Raw genomic sequence first — 16,993 nt, forward strand, 5'->3', positions numbered from 1 at the left:
TTCAGTTTCGATTCTAGCTGATGACACTCAAATAGATTTTTTTACTTTTGTAATCACAACTCTATAATGATATATACGAAATCTAGACAAATTAAAAAATCATATTTAAGCATATTTTACGACTGGGCAAAGCCGGGCGCCACCCTTCACAGGTATATGTGTGTGTGTGTGTGTGTGTGTGTGTGTGTGTATATATATATATACTCGGGTTTTTTTATATTCAAAAGTAATGGACTAATGAATTCAACGAGGTTGTTAGATAGTGCTCAATAAAAAGAGCTGATAATACTTGTTTATTGTTATATAAACATGCTCACATCCCGCTGCTACAAATAGCCACTTGTTTCAATTGAACTTTTGAATAGTCAAGTCGCTGCCTGATGATATCTGTTGTTTGATTGAAACAAGTGGCTATTTGTAGCAGCGGGATGTGAGCATGTTTATATAACAATAAACAAGTATATATATATATATATATATATATATATATATATATATATATATATATATATATATTTATTTATTTATTACTATTTTATATACATACACATCTAATATAAGGTGATATATGTATATGTATTTTCAATATTTACTTCAGCAGTACATAATAGATAAATAAAGCTTAGTAGTAGTATGAAAATATATAAATGGCAAATAAGCTATACAGAGGTATCAATGTTTCATCTCCATAGGCAGTCAACCGGCTAAATGCGCTGATTCATTGTTAGTGATTGCGTTTTTATCTAAGTAGTGTTAACTAAACAATTATATCCATTGCTATTTCTCCATCTTGGACTATAATTTTCATTAGCCAATGGTTGAACCCCCTTCAAACAAAGCCTTTGATACCCTTTTCTTTCGCCTGAGGCTCATTTTTAGTGGGGCAAATTAAAAGATGTTGGAACTAAAATAATTCGTCAGAATCAGCAGATTGAGTTGAACATTTGTATTTTTTTCGCTCCGCAGCGTTATTTTGTGACCAGTATCGTTCCACTGCATAATTACTTTCTTCTCATTCCATGTGGTTTTAATTTGTTTCTATTTTCAGTATTTGCACACAATGCTCTTCCATTTGTTGGTTTTGGTTTCTTGGACAACGTCTTGATGATTGTTGCTGTAAGTATCCACAACAATCTTTTATATTTTTAATGGTTTCATTTCATTCATTGGATTTACAATAAATTCATATTGCTAATAATTTAAAGTAATTTCTCATCTGTAGCATGTGTCAATTCCTCACCATTTCATTCCAATCCCTTCTGTATGATTTTTATTTTTGTTTTGAATCTATGAATCACAATGGTATTTGTTTCTCGCATGTATATCCTGATAAGGGGAGATGACAAAGTTAGGTTTTTGTCAGTCTTGCTGTCCTCCTATATTTAGCACCTGGGATTCACAAATAATCACTAATATGACACTGACCAGGCTCAACATTGCTTAACTTCGGTGATCTAATAAGAACCCGTGTGTCAACGTAATTATGCCGTATATGAATATGAATGAATATATATGCATGTGTCAGTTTAGTGTGTATTATTGTGTTTGGCGAGGAGTGCAATATATTGCAATACATTTATATATATATATATATATATATATATATATATATATATATTTATATGTATTAATTACTATTTGTTGTGATGTGATCTTTTGTATCTTGTATGTTTTTCTTTATAATTTTGTGTTATTGTAACAGCTACTTACCATTAATTTCTCACTGTCAACGATTACTAATCTTCACTGGAATTTGTGTGGTAATAAGTCTCCCCAAGATCTTCATACTCTTCATATTCATTCAGTGAAAGTCTGGTTAGTGTTCTCCCTCCTTGGTTCTTCCATCCTACTTGATCCTTCACGACTATTCATGTTTTTATTTTTTTTGGAGGAGGGTATTATTGTTGCTATTATGTTCTATAGCTGCTCTTATTCTGGATGTCAAGTAATGTTCGCAAGTGACTTTTATTCAACCAACTATTGCCCAAATAATTAAAAAGTTATTCCCTTATAATGTGTATAACCATTTGACTTTAGAAATTCAGATTCTTGTATTCTCTCTTTTATACTGTCAAATGGTGTTAGCTTTTGTGGCATGTGTTCCAATTGTGTCGCATTCTTATTCTGCAGAAAAATATATTCCTTGAATGAATAGCATTTAAGGTTTTGATCTTTTCGAAAAAAAGTAAAGAAAAAAAGAAATTTACTCCAACTTTTTAAACATTTTTTTCATTCATCAAAAAAAGAATGGTCATAGTAGCCTCACCATACAACATGATGATAACATTGTCTTGTTAGAAGGCATATAAACATGTCTGGGGACAGAAAAAAAGGTGACTATGTACATCTACAATAACTAGTGGAACTTGTTGTGCTTTCTCAAACCAGATGTAGATGGGTGTGAATGCTAATTATATAATATACTAGTCTACCTGTTGGCACTTAAAGGGTAAGATGAAAAATATTCAAAATAAATAGAGATTATATCGTCTTTTATTGTCTTGAGAAAACATTTTTTTTTTAGGTGATGAGCGGAAAAATGAAACTCAGGAAGCCTTCAGAACATTACTGCAAGCACTAATTAAAATTAAGGAGGTCCTACTAAAAATACTATAAAAACCAAGTTTCTACCCCTCCCTCCTTGAAGAGAAAATATTTTTTAAGTAAGGCCTAAAAAACAAATGATCAAAATCCACAGGTGTGCTTCTAAATGCAGTAAATATGATTGATTATATTAAGTTGGTGCAAAAATAATGTCAGTTTTATATATATAGTTGAATGTATAAAACGACATTATTTTTGCACCAACCTAATAGTTATATATTGTATATTTATATTTAAATCAGTTTTTTTTTTTTAACTCAACGGGGTTAAATTACATTTATTTGTAAGGAAAACACGTTAAAATAAGTTAAAACAAAAAAATATTGTTGATCTTTTGCATGCTTTGAATAGCAGCAGTGGCTTTTAATATCGAACTTAAGACAGGGCGGTCATGGAATAGGAAAGCAGACAAATTTTTTGAAACCAGAAGTCAGAAACCGGATGGACAGTTTAAACGTGCAAGCAAGCTAATCTGAGTTTTATAATTATATTGCAACCCAGTTTTAGAGGTCAAACAAATGAAGGTTGGTTTGTTAAAAGTGAAAAATACAGGTTGACATAGGATTATCATCTATATATCTATAAAAGTGAACGTGTCTGTCTGTCTGTCTGTGTGTCTGTGTACATTTCCCTACGCAATAACTCTGTCAATTTTTAGTCTATAGACTCGAAATTTGAAATACCGGGTACTGAGATTTGGGAAAATCGATGTGACAGGTTTCAGCCAGAAATTTGGCTGTTAAGGGGTCAAATTTCAACGATTTGTCCTTTAAGAACTCTACCAAACTCCTCCGACAATTTTGGGTCTAGACACTTGAAATTTTAGATATAGGTTCCTTGAACCTGGATCTAACTTAATAAAGTGATTTGAGCCCAAAACTATAAATTTTAAGGGGTCATAATAGGGGTCAAAGTTTTTAAAAATTAACCATTTTGTTTTGTTTTTTTGCTTTTTTTGCACAGCATACACCTCCAAACACCCGAGCAACGCCGGGCACCCCTGCTAGTAGTATCATAAAATAAAAATACCTGTTGGTAGTATTCAAAATATCAAAATCTTTTTTCTTTTAATTCAAAGATTTTGTCTGTTATCTTTGCAATGCAAATTCTAAATGAAAATGTCAAGAAAAAACTTTTTCCCTAATCAAGGTTTGTTGAATTTGCAGTGTTTATCTTTGTTGGCCATAAAAAAATATTTGCATTGGAAAAGGTAACTTGTTTTTGATGCATCTGTTTAACTTGAATAAGTTGATAAAGGTTTTCTAATTGATGTTGAAATCCGTTGTGCATTTAAATTATTTTCAAATTTAACAACTCCACACCATTGATCATTATTAATACTATAATGGCATTTCTTGTCTTTCAAGTGGAAATCATTCCCTTCTCATTAATTCTTATCGCTCAGTGGCTATTCACCTTATATTTTCAAGATTAAGTTAAAAAGAAAAAAATAGTAAAATCCATTTGATTTGTTTGGTAGATGTTTTACAAACTGCATTCATCCTAGGTGTGTTGAACGGGTTTTCTCCAAAGAAGGGAGTTTCCTGATCGCTTGTATATCCTGGTCAGGGAAGATGATGATGTTAGGTTTTTGCAGTTCTTGCAGAGAGACGTTGCTGTCCTCCTACATACATTGTCCGGTATTGCTAAGTGATCACCTATTTAGTATTGATCAGGGTCAATATTGCTTAACTTTGGTGATATAATGAGAACCAGTGTATCAACGTGATTATAGGCAGTAAAATCCAGTTGGTTTTTAAGGTTGACAAATATTTCTTTGAAATTTCAGTTTATTAATATTTTATTTTTGAGATGAAAATTGAGTATTCATATTATTTGGATACTTCGTACTACTGTTCTCATCTTGAGTGTTACATTTCAAAACGTTTTGTTCAATGTAACCTCTGACTTTTTCAGGTTTATCTCGTCAAATTTGGGAATCTTTTTATCAAACTCGGGAATCTGCATGGAATTTCGAATGGAACCTTTTATTTAATCTATGGGTAGCATGATCTCGTTCTGGCAGCCATGACTGGGTAGAAGTCCTAAGCAATTCACAATTGTATTTTTGAGTGTCGTCCACACTGAGCATTGAATCTTCCATCTCTAGAAGTGTAACTTTAACTGAGTTTTACCACTGTGCCATGGGTTATCGCGATGGATGTTCCTCTTGAAATTCTGTGCAGATTCTTCAGTTCAGCAAGCTACACCTGAAGGAGGTTGGAAGTTGCATAAATCAAAATGTTGTGAAAATAACATTCAAGATGAGAACAGTAGTCCAAAGGATTCAAATATGATTATCCACATGATCTTGTTTATGTCATAATATACTTAGCCCTTTCCACTTATTAAATTAGACAGAGAAAATTTTTCTGCAGGTCATAAACCTTGCCAACCAAAAAAATGCGTTTGTGAATTTAAAAAGATCTTTCTTTCAAATCTTTTTAAGAAAAAAATTTTAATAAAAGATTAAAAAAAAAATTTTTTTAAAATCTTTTATTAAAATTTTTTTGTCATTTGATCTTTCAGAAAATGAGTAAAGTAGATTCTTGATTCTTAACAAAAAAAAACAAAAACACCCCAAAAATCTTGAAAGATGACTAAGTTAATCCATATAAATCAAAATGGTATGATTTGATTGAGTTGTAAGAATTGGTTTCCTCGGTTTATTCAGGTACCTTACTAAAGAATTTGCATAGGCTTGAAAAGTCCTTAAATTTTGCCTTTTGCCTTGAAAAGGCCTTATTTCTATTATTTCCCTGAAAAGTCCTTGAAAATATGGAAAATGTCTGGAGAAGGCATTGAAAATTGTATACTTTATGTCCAGTAAAAGTTTATTAAAAAATAAAATCGAAATAAATATTATAAAATTATTTTTTAAGTGTCAATAAAAATACCACTAAAATATTTAAATATTGAAAATAAAATCGAAATACATTGTCCTAAAATTGCATAGTATTACTGTGGATGCAAGACTTACATTCTTTTTATCATGAAACTACCTGATGTTTTCCATATAATAACCTCGGGTAGTTTCGTGATAAAATACCGGAAATTCAAAATTTAAAAGAACACAGTGTAGACCAATCTACAATGGGGGAAAAATAACATTTAATCACGCTTGGTTGGTGTTATATATAGTGGGGTGCATTAGCATTAATATAACATAAATTATCTAACCATAGGGTGTCCAGCTTTTGTGTGCGCTCGTGTGCAGCACATAGTTGAAGGAAATAGCCCATGGAAAAATTAGTAACAAATAAGATAATCACTCTCACGGTTGCTTGGTGATACACATTTTTTATTAAGACAAATGCACACATTCAAACGTAATACATAAAAGGGTTATTAGTCCAAGTATGATAAGCGTCATTCCCATCCATTTCAGTTATTTCTCTATTTTGAAAGTCACTCTGCTTCCTTCCACTCTGCTACTTCCGGTCGTTAATCTTATGAGAAGTCATGAGAATTCAAAGTCTACGACTCAAAATGAGGCAAATTTGCTCAAAGAGGTAAAGAGTTATGACCCTTGCATTGTATTTGAGTGTCGTTCTAACAGTTAGCCACATATATATGTGGGTCGAGGAATGTAAATATGATTGTCGACATGCATATTGTTGTGTATGTAAGAAGGCATGTTTTGAACAAAATATGTGAAAGTGCTTTGAAATCGCATATGGCTGGCACTGGACTCAAAATGGACGAAAGCTGTAAATAGTTAACCAGTTTTGTTGCACGTTAGAGAACTTCATGTAAATAACAGCGACATTTAAAATTACTTCATGAAATAAAGAGATAAATGAAAATGATTTTTCCTGTTGTCTATTAAGTTTTTTGGTTTATTTTATCATTGTTTGTTTATCAAATTTTGTTTTGAAAACATGGATTTTGTCTGGAGAAGGCCTTAAAAACTTTGAAAATGGATATTGAAAATCTGTATGAACCCTGTACTATATAAAGATTGCCAACAGCGCTATAGAACTGAATAAACTGAATTTGAACTTGGTATTAGCAAGTCATCAGCAGCATCATGTCCCCCCTCTCCTCCCACCCCTGAAAAAAAAATTTTAACAGGCAGGGATGTTTACTTCACATTCTTTGTTTCTCTCTAGAAATGATCATAAATTAAAGTTGGACAATGAATTTGTTAGATTTAACTACAGGCGTCTCTAATTGTCTCTTTACAGATGGACATCTGATAGAAATTGATGCGGCTTTCTTTTATTTAATTATGTTTTGTGTCTCTTTTTCACTTTAAATCATTTTTCTCTGTTTTTCTTCTTGTTACTCAAAACGTCAAGACTTGTATTGATGATTGGTGTATGTTTTGCAAGATGGAGTTATTTTCTCATTGTAAAATTTGAAAATCACAGAGAAGTAGTTCTGGTGCTACCAAGTCAGGCTGTCTGGCTTTCTGACTTAAATGCACCAAACATTGATGTTATTGTCTTTTTTTCCCATTCACTTTGCAAAACTCAGTAATCTTCTGCAAATCCAAAAACAACAAATTTTTCTCTACAAAACAACCAAACTAAACACCATGAATAAATACTTGAAAATATAAACAACTTGAAGATATAAAATTGCTGCAATGTTACATTTACCTCTTTTACAAGTAGTTTAATGGAATATGCTCGGATAAACTCATAGCACTTGTGCCCCCTCGACATAAATACTTCTGACTAACCCGACAAGCAGCAAAATCCCACCTCTTCACTGTTGAGGTCCTTAGATGCCGGCAAGTCTTCTTCTCTAATAGTTTATTTTTACAAACTACTAGACTTTGAAATTCCCTTCCTTTTTCTTGCTTCCCTGATTATACTAAACACACAAGTTTAAATGTAATGCGAACAGATATCTTGTGACTTAACTCTCCACAATCCCCTGTAGATATGATCCCGATTAGTAGCCCCTCTTATCCAAATGGTAATATGCCTTGTTTGGGGTTAAAAAGAGTAAAACAACAACAACAAAAAAAAAAAAGACAAAATTCTTGGTTCAGCATTAAATAACCCAAAAAGGGTTGATATGCCATAAAACAAAACAACCAAACCAAACATCTAAGTAGCTATACTGTTTAAGGGAAATCTTACAGAGCGATTTTTTTTTTTGGGGGGGGGGTTGACGTTTGATCACATGATTACATCAAATAGTGAGTCTGAGTAAGCCTTATGTGAAAATAGAGTTAAGAAATAGGATAGAAAATTATAAAAGAACGACCAATTCAGTTTTAAAATTAACTGTCAAGATCCAATTATAATCAAATAGGAATTCCTAAACTGACTTTTATTTTTTTAATTTAATTTGATTTTTTTTATTATTGCCTTTCACTCACCTTTTCTTTAAGTTCTGAGCTAGGTATTAATGTTCATAAGAGGTGGGATCTCCCTTCCCCCAACCCATGAGGGGAAACATTTTGAGCTGATAAGATTTAAGCTAACTACAGTTAATTAAACTTTGGTGAAGGGAGAGGAAGTGGTTAAATTCTATTGTCTGTATATAGATGATATTTTGACCCATGTGAGACTTAAAGGGGCATACAGTGATTAGAAGAGCGATAACAGGAGACAAGAATGTCTTTGAATTCTCTCTTGTAAGCAAAAATTGGTATTTGGATTGAGCAAGGAAAGCATCTGGCTTTATGATAAGTAAGTTTGTGGTGTTTTATTTTTTTTCCCCTCTTCTCTTTATCAAGGCATGAGAAATTGTTAGAGTAGTAGTGGATGGGGAAGGGGGTGAAATCAGAACGGTTTAAAAAATATTTAAAAAAAAAATAAATTCATCTTATTAACTCTTGTCCTCGTGTAACTTTTGGCTTTCATAATTAATGACTCATTAATAAAAGTCATGTTATCTCTTTACCAGTGATATGCAGAGGTCTGGTGATGCTCGGGCCCAGCTCCTTGATTATATGCTCCAAAAACTCGGGTATAGGTCCTAGTACAGAGGAATATGAGAAAGGGAGATAGTTTGAATATGATCGGATGACCTCACCCTTCCCCCAATTTGGATGCTGCTGTTGTTGAGCATCATTCATTTCAAATGAATCAGATGATTATTGTTAGCATTCATTTCCCTGATATCTTTCTAATTAGAATTCCTTTTAGAAAGACATTGGGTCTTATGGGAGGGGCAGCAGGAAGGTTACCAACATGTCTAAATGAAAGTGTTTTTATGGAACAAACTGGAATTGAACTTGGCACACTCGGATTGCCAGTCTATGTCATTAACCACTTAGCCATCGTCATCTCCCATTTGGATGCTTGGGGTCACTGTCTCATTGCTGTCTTCCCATGCTAATCCTGTGCACCACTCTGCTGTTTATTTTTATTACCTAATCTAGTTTAAAAATCACTATCACTTAAGATGTTGGCAACCTTCATGTGGTCTCTCTCGTAATCCTGATGTCTTTCTAGAAAGAATTCTGACAAGAAGAATCTGGGGGAAACCAATAACCAACAATATCTTTGGATTCATACGATATGATGATGCTAATCTTTGAGCTATATTGTAAAATGAAATGGATTTTTATGCACGTCATATGGGAATATTTATTGAAAATGTTTTGCCTTTTTTTCTGTTTTCAAGTTGAAAGTAAAAAAGGCAAAATTGTCTCTTCCGATGGGAATAGAATTTTATAACTTTGATATTTAGTAAACTCCGATTGTCTATCTTCTCATAAATATACAATCTTGTCTCCGTATGAAGACAAATTAAGGTACATGGACGGGCTTTAATGTTGAAGTGGTAGTAGGAGGAATCCAGCTCACTAATATCCCTCCTCAATTTTACTTTCAACAGCTGACAGTTTCAATAAATTTCTGTTTGGTATATTTTCCTTTTTCTTCGTTTTTTTTTTTCTTTAAAAATCTGTTTATGGCAAAATGTTATTTTTTAATTTATTGATTTTTTTTTTTTGAATTATTATCTGTTTCTCTACAATCTAGAGATTCCAGAAGTTCGGAATTTAAATATGATGAACCTGTTTTTTCTTTTTCTTTTTTATTTTCTTTTTGTTTTGTTTTTTGTTTCAGCTTATTTGATTTGTTGGTCTATTGATCTTCATCAATTCGCTGTTTGATACATCATTGTAATACAACTTCCTATTCCAGTAGATTCTTTCAGTGATCTGCAGGCTTGTGGAACTCTCTTCCTGCTGTTTTCTTTTTACCTATAACCTTGTTCTTTTCAAGACTAAGGCCAATCTTTGCATTAATCATTCTTGTTTGTCAGCTTATTACATCAAGTGATTTCATGTTTTGTCTAGGGCGATTTCCATAAAAAAAAGTGAAGCATGCATGGTCCTCCATGAGTGCACAGTGAACGAGGCAAAAAAAAAAAAAAAAAAATGACTAAATTCAGCATTGCCCCACCCCATTTAGTTCCAAAAGTCCCCAGGGGACGCCAAATCCTGGTGAAAATGAACAAACAATGCAGTTTTAGGCCTTAATATGTGTAAATTTAAGTTCTGTTTCATGCAAAAAAAAAAAAAAAAAAAGAAATGACTAAGTCAATCATTTGCCCCCACCCACCCCAGGTCCCTAAGGCCTTAAAATATTTAAATTGGAGTTCAGCACCATGCAAAACTGCTAAATAGACATACATAGAAAATTTGGGACAAATATGGGAAAATAGTCCCTAAAACAGAGTGTTTTTATTAGCCGTAAAAGAGCCCTGAGACACACCCAAGAGTTATCGGGAATTATAGACAAACAAAATTATATAAAAATCAGTTAGTTACAACTTTTCAGAAAGTTTTATAAAAATCCAAGGCATCAAATTTTTTTAATAAGCACAAAAGTGTCAATTTTAGCCACTTTAACCCGAAAGGCATGCCTGGGGGGTGGGGTGGGGGGGGCAACTGGAGTTTTCCCGGAAAATCCGTTCTGTTACTTTTTTAGTCATATCATGTTTAATGTTTGTTCAAAATTCGAAGACGTAGTTATTGAGAAAAGTGCAAACAGAGGAACGGACAAGGGTGAATTTACAGGTCCACCCTCCTTTTGTCAGGTGACCAAAAAACAACAAAACATCTTGTGAATATTATAATCATGATAAGAATAGTAATCCAAATAATGCAGTATAGCTTTTCACATCAGCAATAAAACAATAATGTTTCATAACGTTTTTGAATTTTTGAGATGAGGATTGGTTATTCGTATTAGTATTCATCAGACTGCTGTTCTCATCTTGAATGTGATTTTCCCAAGTTCGACAAGATACACCTGAAGAAGGTCGGAGGTTACATCAACCGAAACGTTGTGAAAATCACACTCAAGATGAGAACAATAGTCCAATGAATCCAAATAATACGAATAATGTTTCATGTTTTTAAAATGTGTAACAAATTCTTAGAGAAAGATATATTTTTTTTTAATTTAGTCAATGTTGGATGTTTTGTATTTATTTTCTTTTCCATATATTTTTTTTTTACTCATAAACACTAAATTAGTAATAGTAGTTTAGTAATAATAGTAAATCAATCAGTGCCATAGTGTGCCTTTCCCTCATCATTCTCATCATCAACTGGCAATTTAAGGTAGGACCTGTTGCCTACATACACATCTTACATTTGGTCTGTTCAAATGCCAAATGATCAAGCCTTTCATCAAAGGTAAATGCACTTCAGAACCCATTCACATATATAAAAACATGACATTTTCTGCAAACAGTTTCTGGTTTCAGAAAAGTGATTTACCCGAAAGGTTACCAGAACATCCAAACCTTTCAAAATATATCAGCTTGTATTCAGTGATTGATAAAAATAGACCAACTAGATATTTCATTCGTTTTTTTTTTTTTTTTTTTTGAAATAGAGATTCTCAATAATTTATTTAAAGCGACGTGTCGTTTCAATACGAGCATCGATGAGTTTGAAACATTGAAATAATCTAAAATTAGAAGACTTTTTAATTGGAAATATCTTTCTTTTTTTTTTTTTTTAAATCTTAGACTTTTTGGAAAAAAAATTCATTTTTTGTGTCATGCTTTTTAAAAATTTTGTTTATATTTGGATTTTTTGGACTAATGTTCTCATCTGGATTCTTATATTTGCAACATTTCGGTCAATGTAACCTGTGGCCTTCTTCAGGTGTATCATGCCAAATTCAGGAATCTTTCTGTCAAATTCGTGCATCTGCACAAAATTTCAAACCGAATCCATTTTTTAATTCATGGGGGTAGCATGCTCTCGTTTCATCAGTTATGGCTGGGTAGAAGTCCTAAGTAATTCACAATTGTATTTTTTAGCATCACCAGCACTGAAGATTGAACTTTCAACCATCAGAAAATACGATTTTTTTTTTATACATGGGAGTCACCATTTATCAAGGCCCAGAGGCCACTCGAGGATGAGGGTTAAAGAGTGTACATTAGTCAATGGGACAATATCATAGGAATCGTTAGTAGTATAAATTTGGTAAATTGGACTAATTAAGGAGAACAGCTCCTCAAGAACTTGTTTATGTTGGACTTGAAGACAACCATATTGTAGTCAGCTGGAAAGCAGGCAAACGGAAGACAGTTCCACAGGTGCTCAGTTTTAAGAAAGAAGCTTTGTTCATGGAATCTACATTTAGGTTTAGGCATGGATAAAGAGTGGGGGAAATTATTGATAGTGTTTTCAGCTAGATGAATGTTTCTCGTCAAAGTTTGGTGAGGGGGGACCATAGATTGGAGCTCAGATGAGCACTTGCCATGAAAATAACGATAAAATAGAGACAGGCTCGCAATGTCTCTTCTGTGAGAAAGAGGTTACAGGGAAGAGAAAAGGGCATCCTCTGCTAGGCTACGAAATCTAGTATGAACTCTGTCAAGACAGGATAAGGTCTTTCTAGCAGCTCTTGCCCAAATGTGGGAACAGTACTCCATCCTTGGACAAACTTGGCTCTTATATAGGTAGAGAATTGCATCAACAGTGAGATATCTACTGGATCGATAGAAGGATCCCACCATTTTTTCAGCGACCTTGGCAACAGATTTGATGTATGTGTTCCATTTCAGATCAGGAGTAAAGGTCAAGCCCAGAAGCTTGTCAAAAAATGGAGTCTCCCAAAGATGAGAGCCATTCATTTCAATTGATGCCAGACGGGGATCAGAGCGTTGATGATGTAAAGATAGAAGCTTGGTTTTAGATGCATTAAAAGTAACCAGTCACCTCTTTCCCCATTGTACCACATGCTCAAGATCAGAGGAGAAAGCATCAGAGAGAACTTGGTCATTTATGGCCTTTGATGTGCTGCCATAGATGGTAGTGTTATCATAAATGTCTATGAATGATCTAAGGATGTGATTTGGAAGATCATTAATGTAGATCAGGAAGAGAGTTGAACCCAGCATGGACCTCTGAGGGACTCCAGCATTAATATTGAGAGCTTTTGATTTCTGCCCATCAACCACTACTCTTATGAACCTATCAGAGAGAAATGATTTAATACTTGAGAAGACATTTTTAGCTATACTGTAGCTGGAGACCTTGTAAACCTTTATGCCATACCCTATCAAAGGCCTTTGATATGTCAAGAGCAATTGTTCTGGAAAGAAAGCCTCTGTCGAGAGATTTGCTAATTCGATGAGATATAACTGTTAGCACATCTGCTGTAAATCTAGCAGAATGAAAACCATATTACATCACCAAGAAGGTTATTTTTGCTGAAGTGGTTAACTACTTATCTATTTAACACAGATTACAGTAACTTACTCATGACGCACAGAAGACCTATTGAGGGTGATGCCAGTTCACCTGAATTCTTAAATAGGTATTGCAAATTACTTAGGACTACTATCCAATCATGCGTAACAAATCGAGAGGATGCTACCCATCAAATTTCGTGCAGATTCTAGAGTTTGACAGAAAAATTCCTGAGTTTGACAAGATCCACTTGAAGAAGGCTGGAGGGTACATCTATTGAAATGTTAGGAAACTAGCACTCAGGATGAGAACAGTAGTTTGAAGAATCCAAATAATATGAATAATCAATCCTCATCTGAAAAACGCAGAGACATAATGTATATTTTTTTTGTATTATTTGAACTACGATTCTCATCTTAATTGTTTTTTTTTGTTTTTTTTTACAACGTTTCGGCCGATGTAACCTCCGGCCATCTTTAGGTGCTGGATGTTATTGATGAATAGTGAAAAAATGTTTGGTTTATTTGCTTTCCCAACGAAAACAGTCGTTAAGGATTTAAAATGCAAATAGCGCCAAGTCTTTTTTTGTTTTATATTAATAACTCCGGGTCCATTCCGGTTTTTTGATATGATGAATGTGTATTTTTGAGATGAGGATTTATAATTATTTTTTGTATTATTTGGACTATGATTCTCATCTTGTTGTTTTTTTTTTTGTTTTTTTATATTACGTTTCGGCTGATGTAATCTCCGACCATTTTTAGATACTGAATGTTATTGGTGAATAGTGAAAAAGATGTTTGGTTTATTTGCTTTCCGAAACATTTTTTCACTATTCACGAATAACATCCAGCATCTAAAAATGGCCGGTGTAACCTCCGGCCGAAACGTAAAAAAAACTAAAAAAAACAAAACAAAAAAAACAAACAATTAAGATAAGACTCATAATTCAAATAATACAAAAAATAATTATAAATCCTCATCTCAAAAATATACATTCATCATATCAAAGAGACATGTCGTTTGAGTAAAAGCATTGATAAGTTTGAAATATTAAAATAATTGAAAATTGCAATGAAAAATATCCTTTTTTTTTAATTTTTGATCTTAGATTTTTTTTAAATTAAATTCTATCTGCAGAGATGACCATAATTGTCATTTTAAAAAAAAAATGTCTGTTATTGTAATCTTTGTGGGTATTTATTGAAATCCTACATGTTTGAATAAGCTCTGATCTTTCTTTAAAAAAGAACTCAACACTAATTTAGGGTAAAACTAAAGTTGTTTTTTTGTTTTCATTGAATCCTGTTCTAAATATGTAGGTAACAATATCGGATATTGATTCAGAATCTGACTTAAGATCGCACCTGCATCTTCCGGCAGTTTATGGTAAGATGCTGAGAAAGCATCCAAAAAAGCGGACATCATAAACCAATCAGCTGTAAACAGACAAGTTTCAATTCAATCAGTTCATTGAATCAATTTTGCCACTCCTCTCCCCCGTGCCTCCCTCCCAATTAAATTATAAATGAGAGCAAAAATTAGGCAGTACAGGAGCCAATGACGGCCCCTCTCCTCCCCCATTTTGGAAAATCGAAAATGAAGCCAGGTTGATTTATCAAAAATGAGGTTGTATTGAATTACTTTTTATTTGTAAACAACTATTTGTCAGTGTAAATTTTAAATGCAAACCAAAATACCCATAAAAATTCAATTTTTTAATTGCAAGTCTACATTGGTAAAAATATCAATTCAAATTTTAGTTTAAATAATTTTATTAAAAATTTTGTAAATGTATAAACACACTCTCTATAAAAAAAATCAATCCTGCTCGTGAATAAATAATATAAACCATTATTTTTATTATTGGCTCACAAAGAGCTTTCACACAGGTCATCAAAGATCTCTCCTTGAAAACAACCTGTGGTGTTCCCGGGAAGCTGAGTACTCTCCACCTCTTTCAATAACATTTGCAAATAAATTTGTATTATCGCAACAGCTATTGGCCATTGATTTCTTGCTGGCAGCAGCTGTTGGTCTTCACTGGAATTTGAATGGCAATAAGCCTCCCCAAGGTCCCAGTTCTCTTTGCATTTATCCGGCGGAGGCCTGGTCAGTTCCTCGGTCTTTCCTTCCTCCTTGACTCTACTTGGTTATTTGGTCTCACTCTTGTTTTTTTTTTTGTGTGTGTGGGGGTGTAGTGATGTGGTAATGGGAGGCTTGGGGGTGGGGTTGGGGTTAGAGAACTTATAGATATGCGGCTTCAGTGTTTTTGGTTCCATGTAGTGTTTCATGTTTTACCTTTGCAGCAGTTTGTCTGGCCCGCACTTGTGGCTCCTGTGTGTTAGTTTCCACATTCAAGGGGTTTTCTTAATATTTCAGCTGTTTTCATTATTGTTGTTCGTCGTATCTTTGCAGTCATTCCTCTGATTCCAATTTCTGCCATTCTTTTTTCAAAGTTTTTTGGGATTGTTCCTAGTAATCCTACTATTATAGGTATTATTTTGATTTTCTTCATCATCCAAATCCCTTTTAACTCTCTGGCTAGCTCTGTGTATTTGCTCCATTTCTCCTTTTCTTTCATACTCACCCTGTGGTCAGCTGGGACAGCAAAATCTACGATTTGATAGGATTTTTCTTTCTTGTTAATTATTATGACATCTGGTCTTCTTGCTTAGATGGGTTTGTCCGTCTGTATGTCCATGCCCCATAGAGTTTTGTGGTTCTCGTTTAAGAGTGCTGTTGCAGGGTTATGCTTGTATCATTTGTCTGTACGTTCAAAATGCAGTTGTTTGCATAATTCCCAGTGTACTGCCCTTCCCACTTGGTCATGCCTGTTTTTGTATGCCTTTTGGGCCAATTTGCTGCATCCACTTACTATATGGTTTATCGTTTCGTCTCTTTGTCTACAGAGTCTGCATTTGCTGTTTTCTTGTATTTTATCGATTTTTGCTTTGATATGGTTGGTTCTTATCGAGTTATCTTGAGCTGCAGTTATTAGGGATTCAGTTTCTCAGTTTACATGTCCTTTTCGCATCCATGTCCAAGAGTTTTCATCATTCTCATCTTTTGTCATTCTTATGAATCTTCCGTGTAGTTGTTTCTCTTCCCATTTTTCTTTTTTGTTTTGTTATTTGTCTCTCTGTTTTCTGTTTATTTTTAATTTTTCAGTGTCTCTCGCTGCCATAATTATCCTTTCAGTATTTTGCATTATGTATTTTTCTAGTTCTTTTTTTTTGTGTCATTCACACAGTCTTCTATGCAGACTGTTATATTCCTAAATACTTAGGAAATAAAGACAAACGTGAGTTACACCGAGTGGTATGTGTAATGGGGTTTATTTATAATACAGAAACGTAAGGCTGCTCGCCTAAGGTAAATAGAAGTACATAGTAACAAGTATGGGGAAGAAAGTCTGATAATCAACACGTAAGACTATCCGTCTTACTGCGACTGCTTGTCTGCCGCTGTCTGCCGCTGTCTGCCAAACAGTCCAATATATATATACAGTTTGTAACCGGTGTATAGCCAGTTATGTTCCTTCACAACACCTCCCCCTGAAGCTGAAATCTTCCTGATTTTAGCTTAAATACCTCTTCCTTTTAGGGTCAGGGCTTAATCTCCTGGTAACTTTTCTCTTTCTTGCGCTTTTCCTTCTGGTCAGCGTTACCCGGGGTAAAGGTTTCTGTCCAGCCCGTATGGTCGGTTCAGGCGAAATATTCATTGTTTGCGGTACACACGCTGGTTTTGGTATATCAA

At 33.7% G+C, this 16,993-nt stretch overlaps 1 protein-coding gene across 2 annotated transcripts in view; it reads left to right on the plus strand.

The window, feature by feature from the left end:
• The window catches only part of LOC145287946 (transmembrane protein 65-like), a 192,694-nt gene that overhangs the window by 155,807 nt on the left and 19,894 nt on the right, over positions 1-16,993 (plus strand). For both annotated transcript variants that reach the window (XM_080135904.1, XM_080135903.1), the window contains one exon: positions 1,049-1,116. In XM_080135904.1, the coding sequence (XP_079992030.1) occupies positions 1,049-1,116 (68 nt within the window). The remainder of the gene's footprint in view (positions 1-1,048; positions 1,117-16,993) is intronic.

This window comes from Euprymna scolopes, chromosome 11 (assembly GCF_053919585.1).
Source record: "Euprymna scolopes isolate OS-2025 chromosome 11, ASM5391958v1, whole genome shotgun sequence".
Classification (NCBI taxonomy): domain Eukaryota; kingdom Metazoa; phylum Mollusca; class Cephalopoda; order Sepiida; family Sepiolidae; genus Euprymna; species Euprymna scolopes.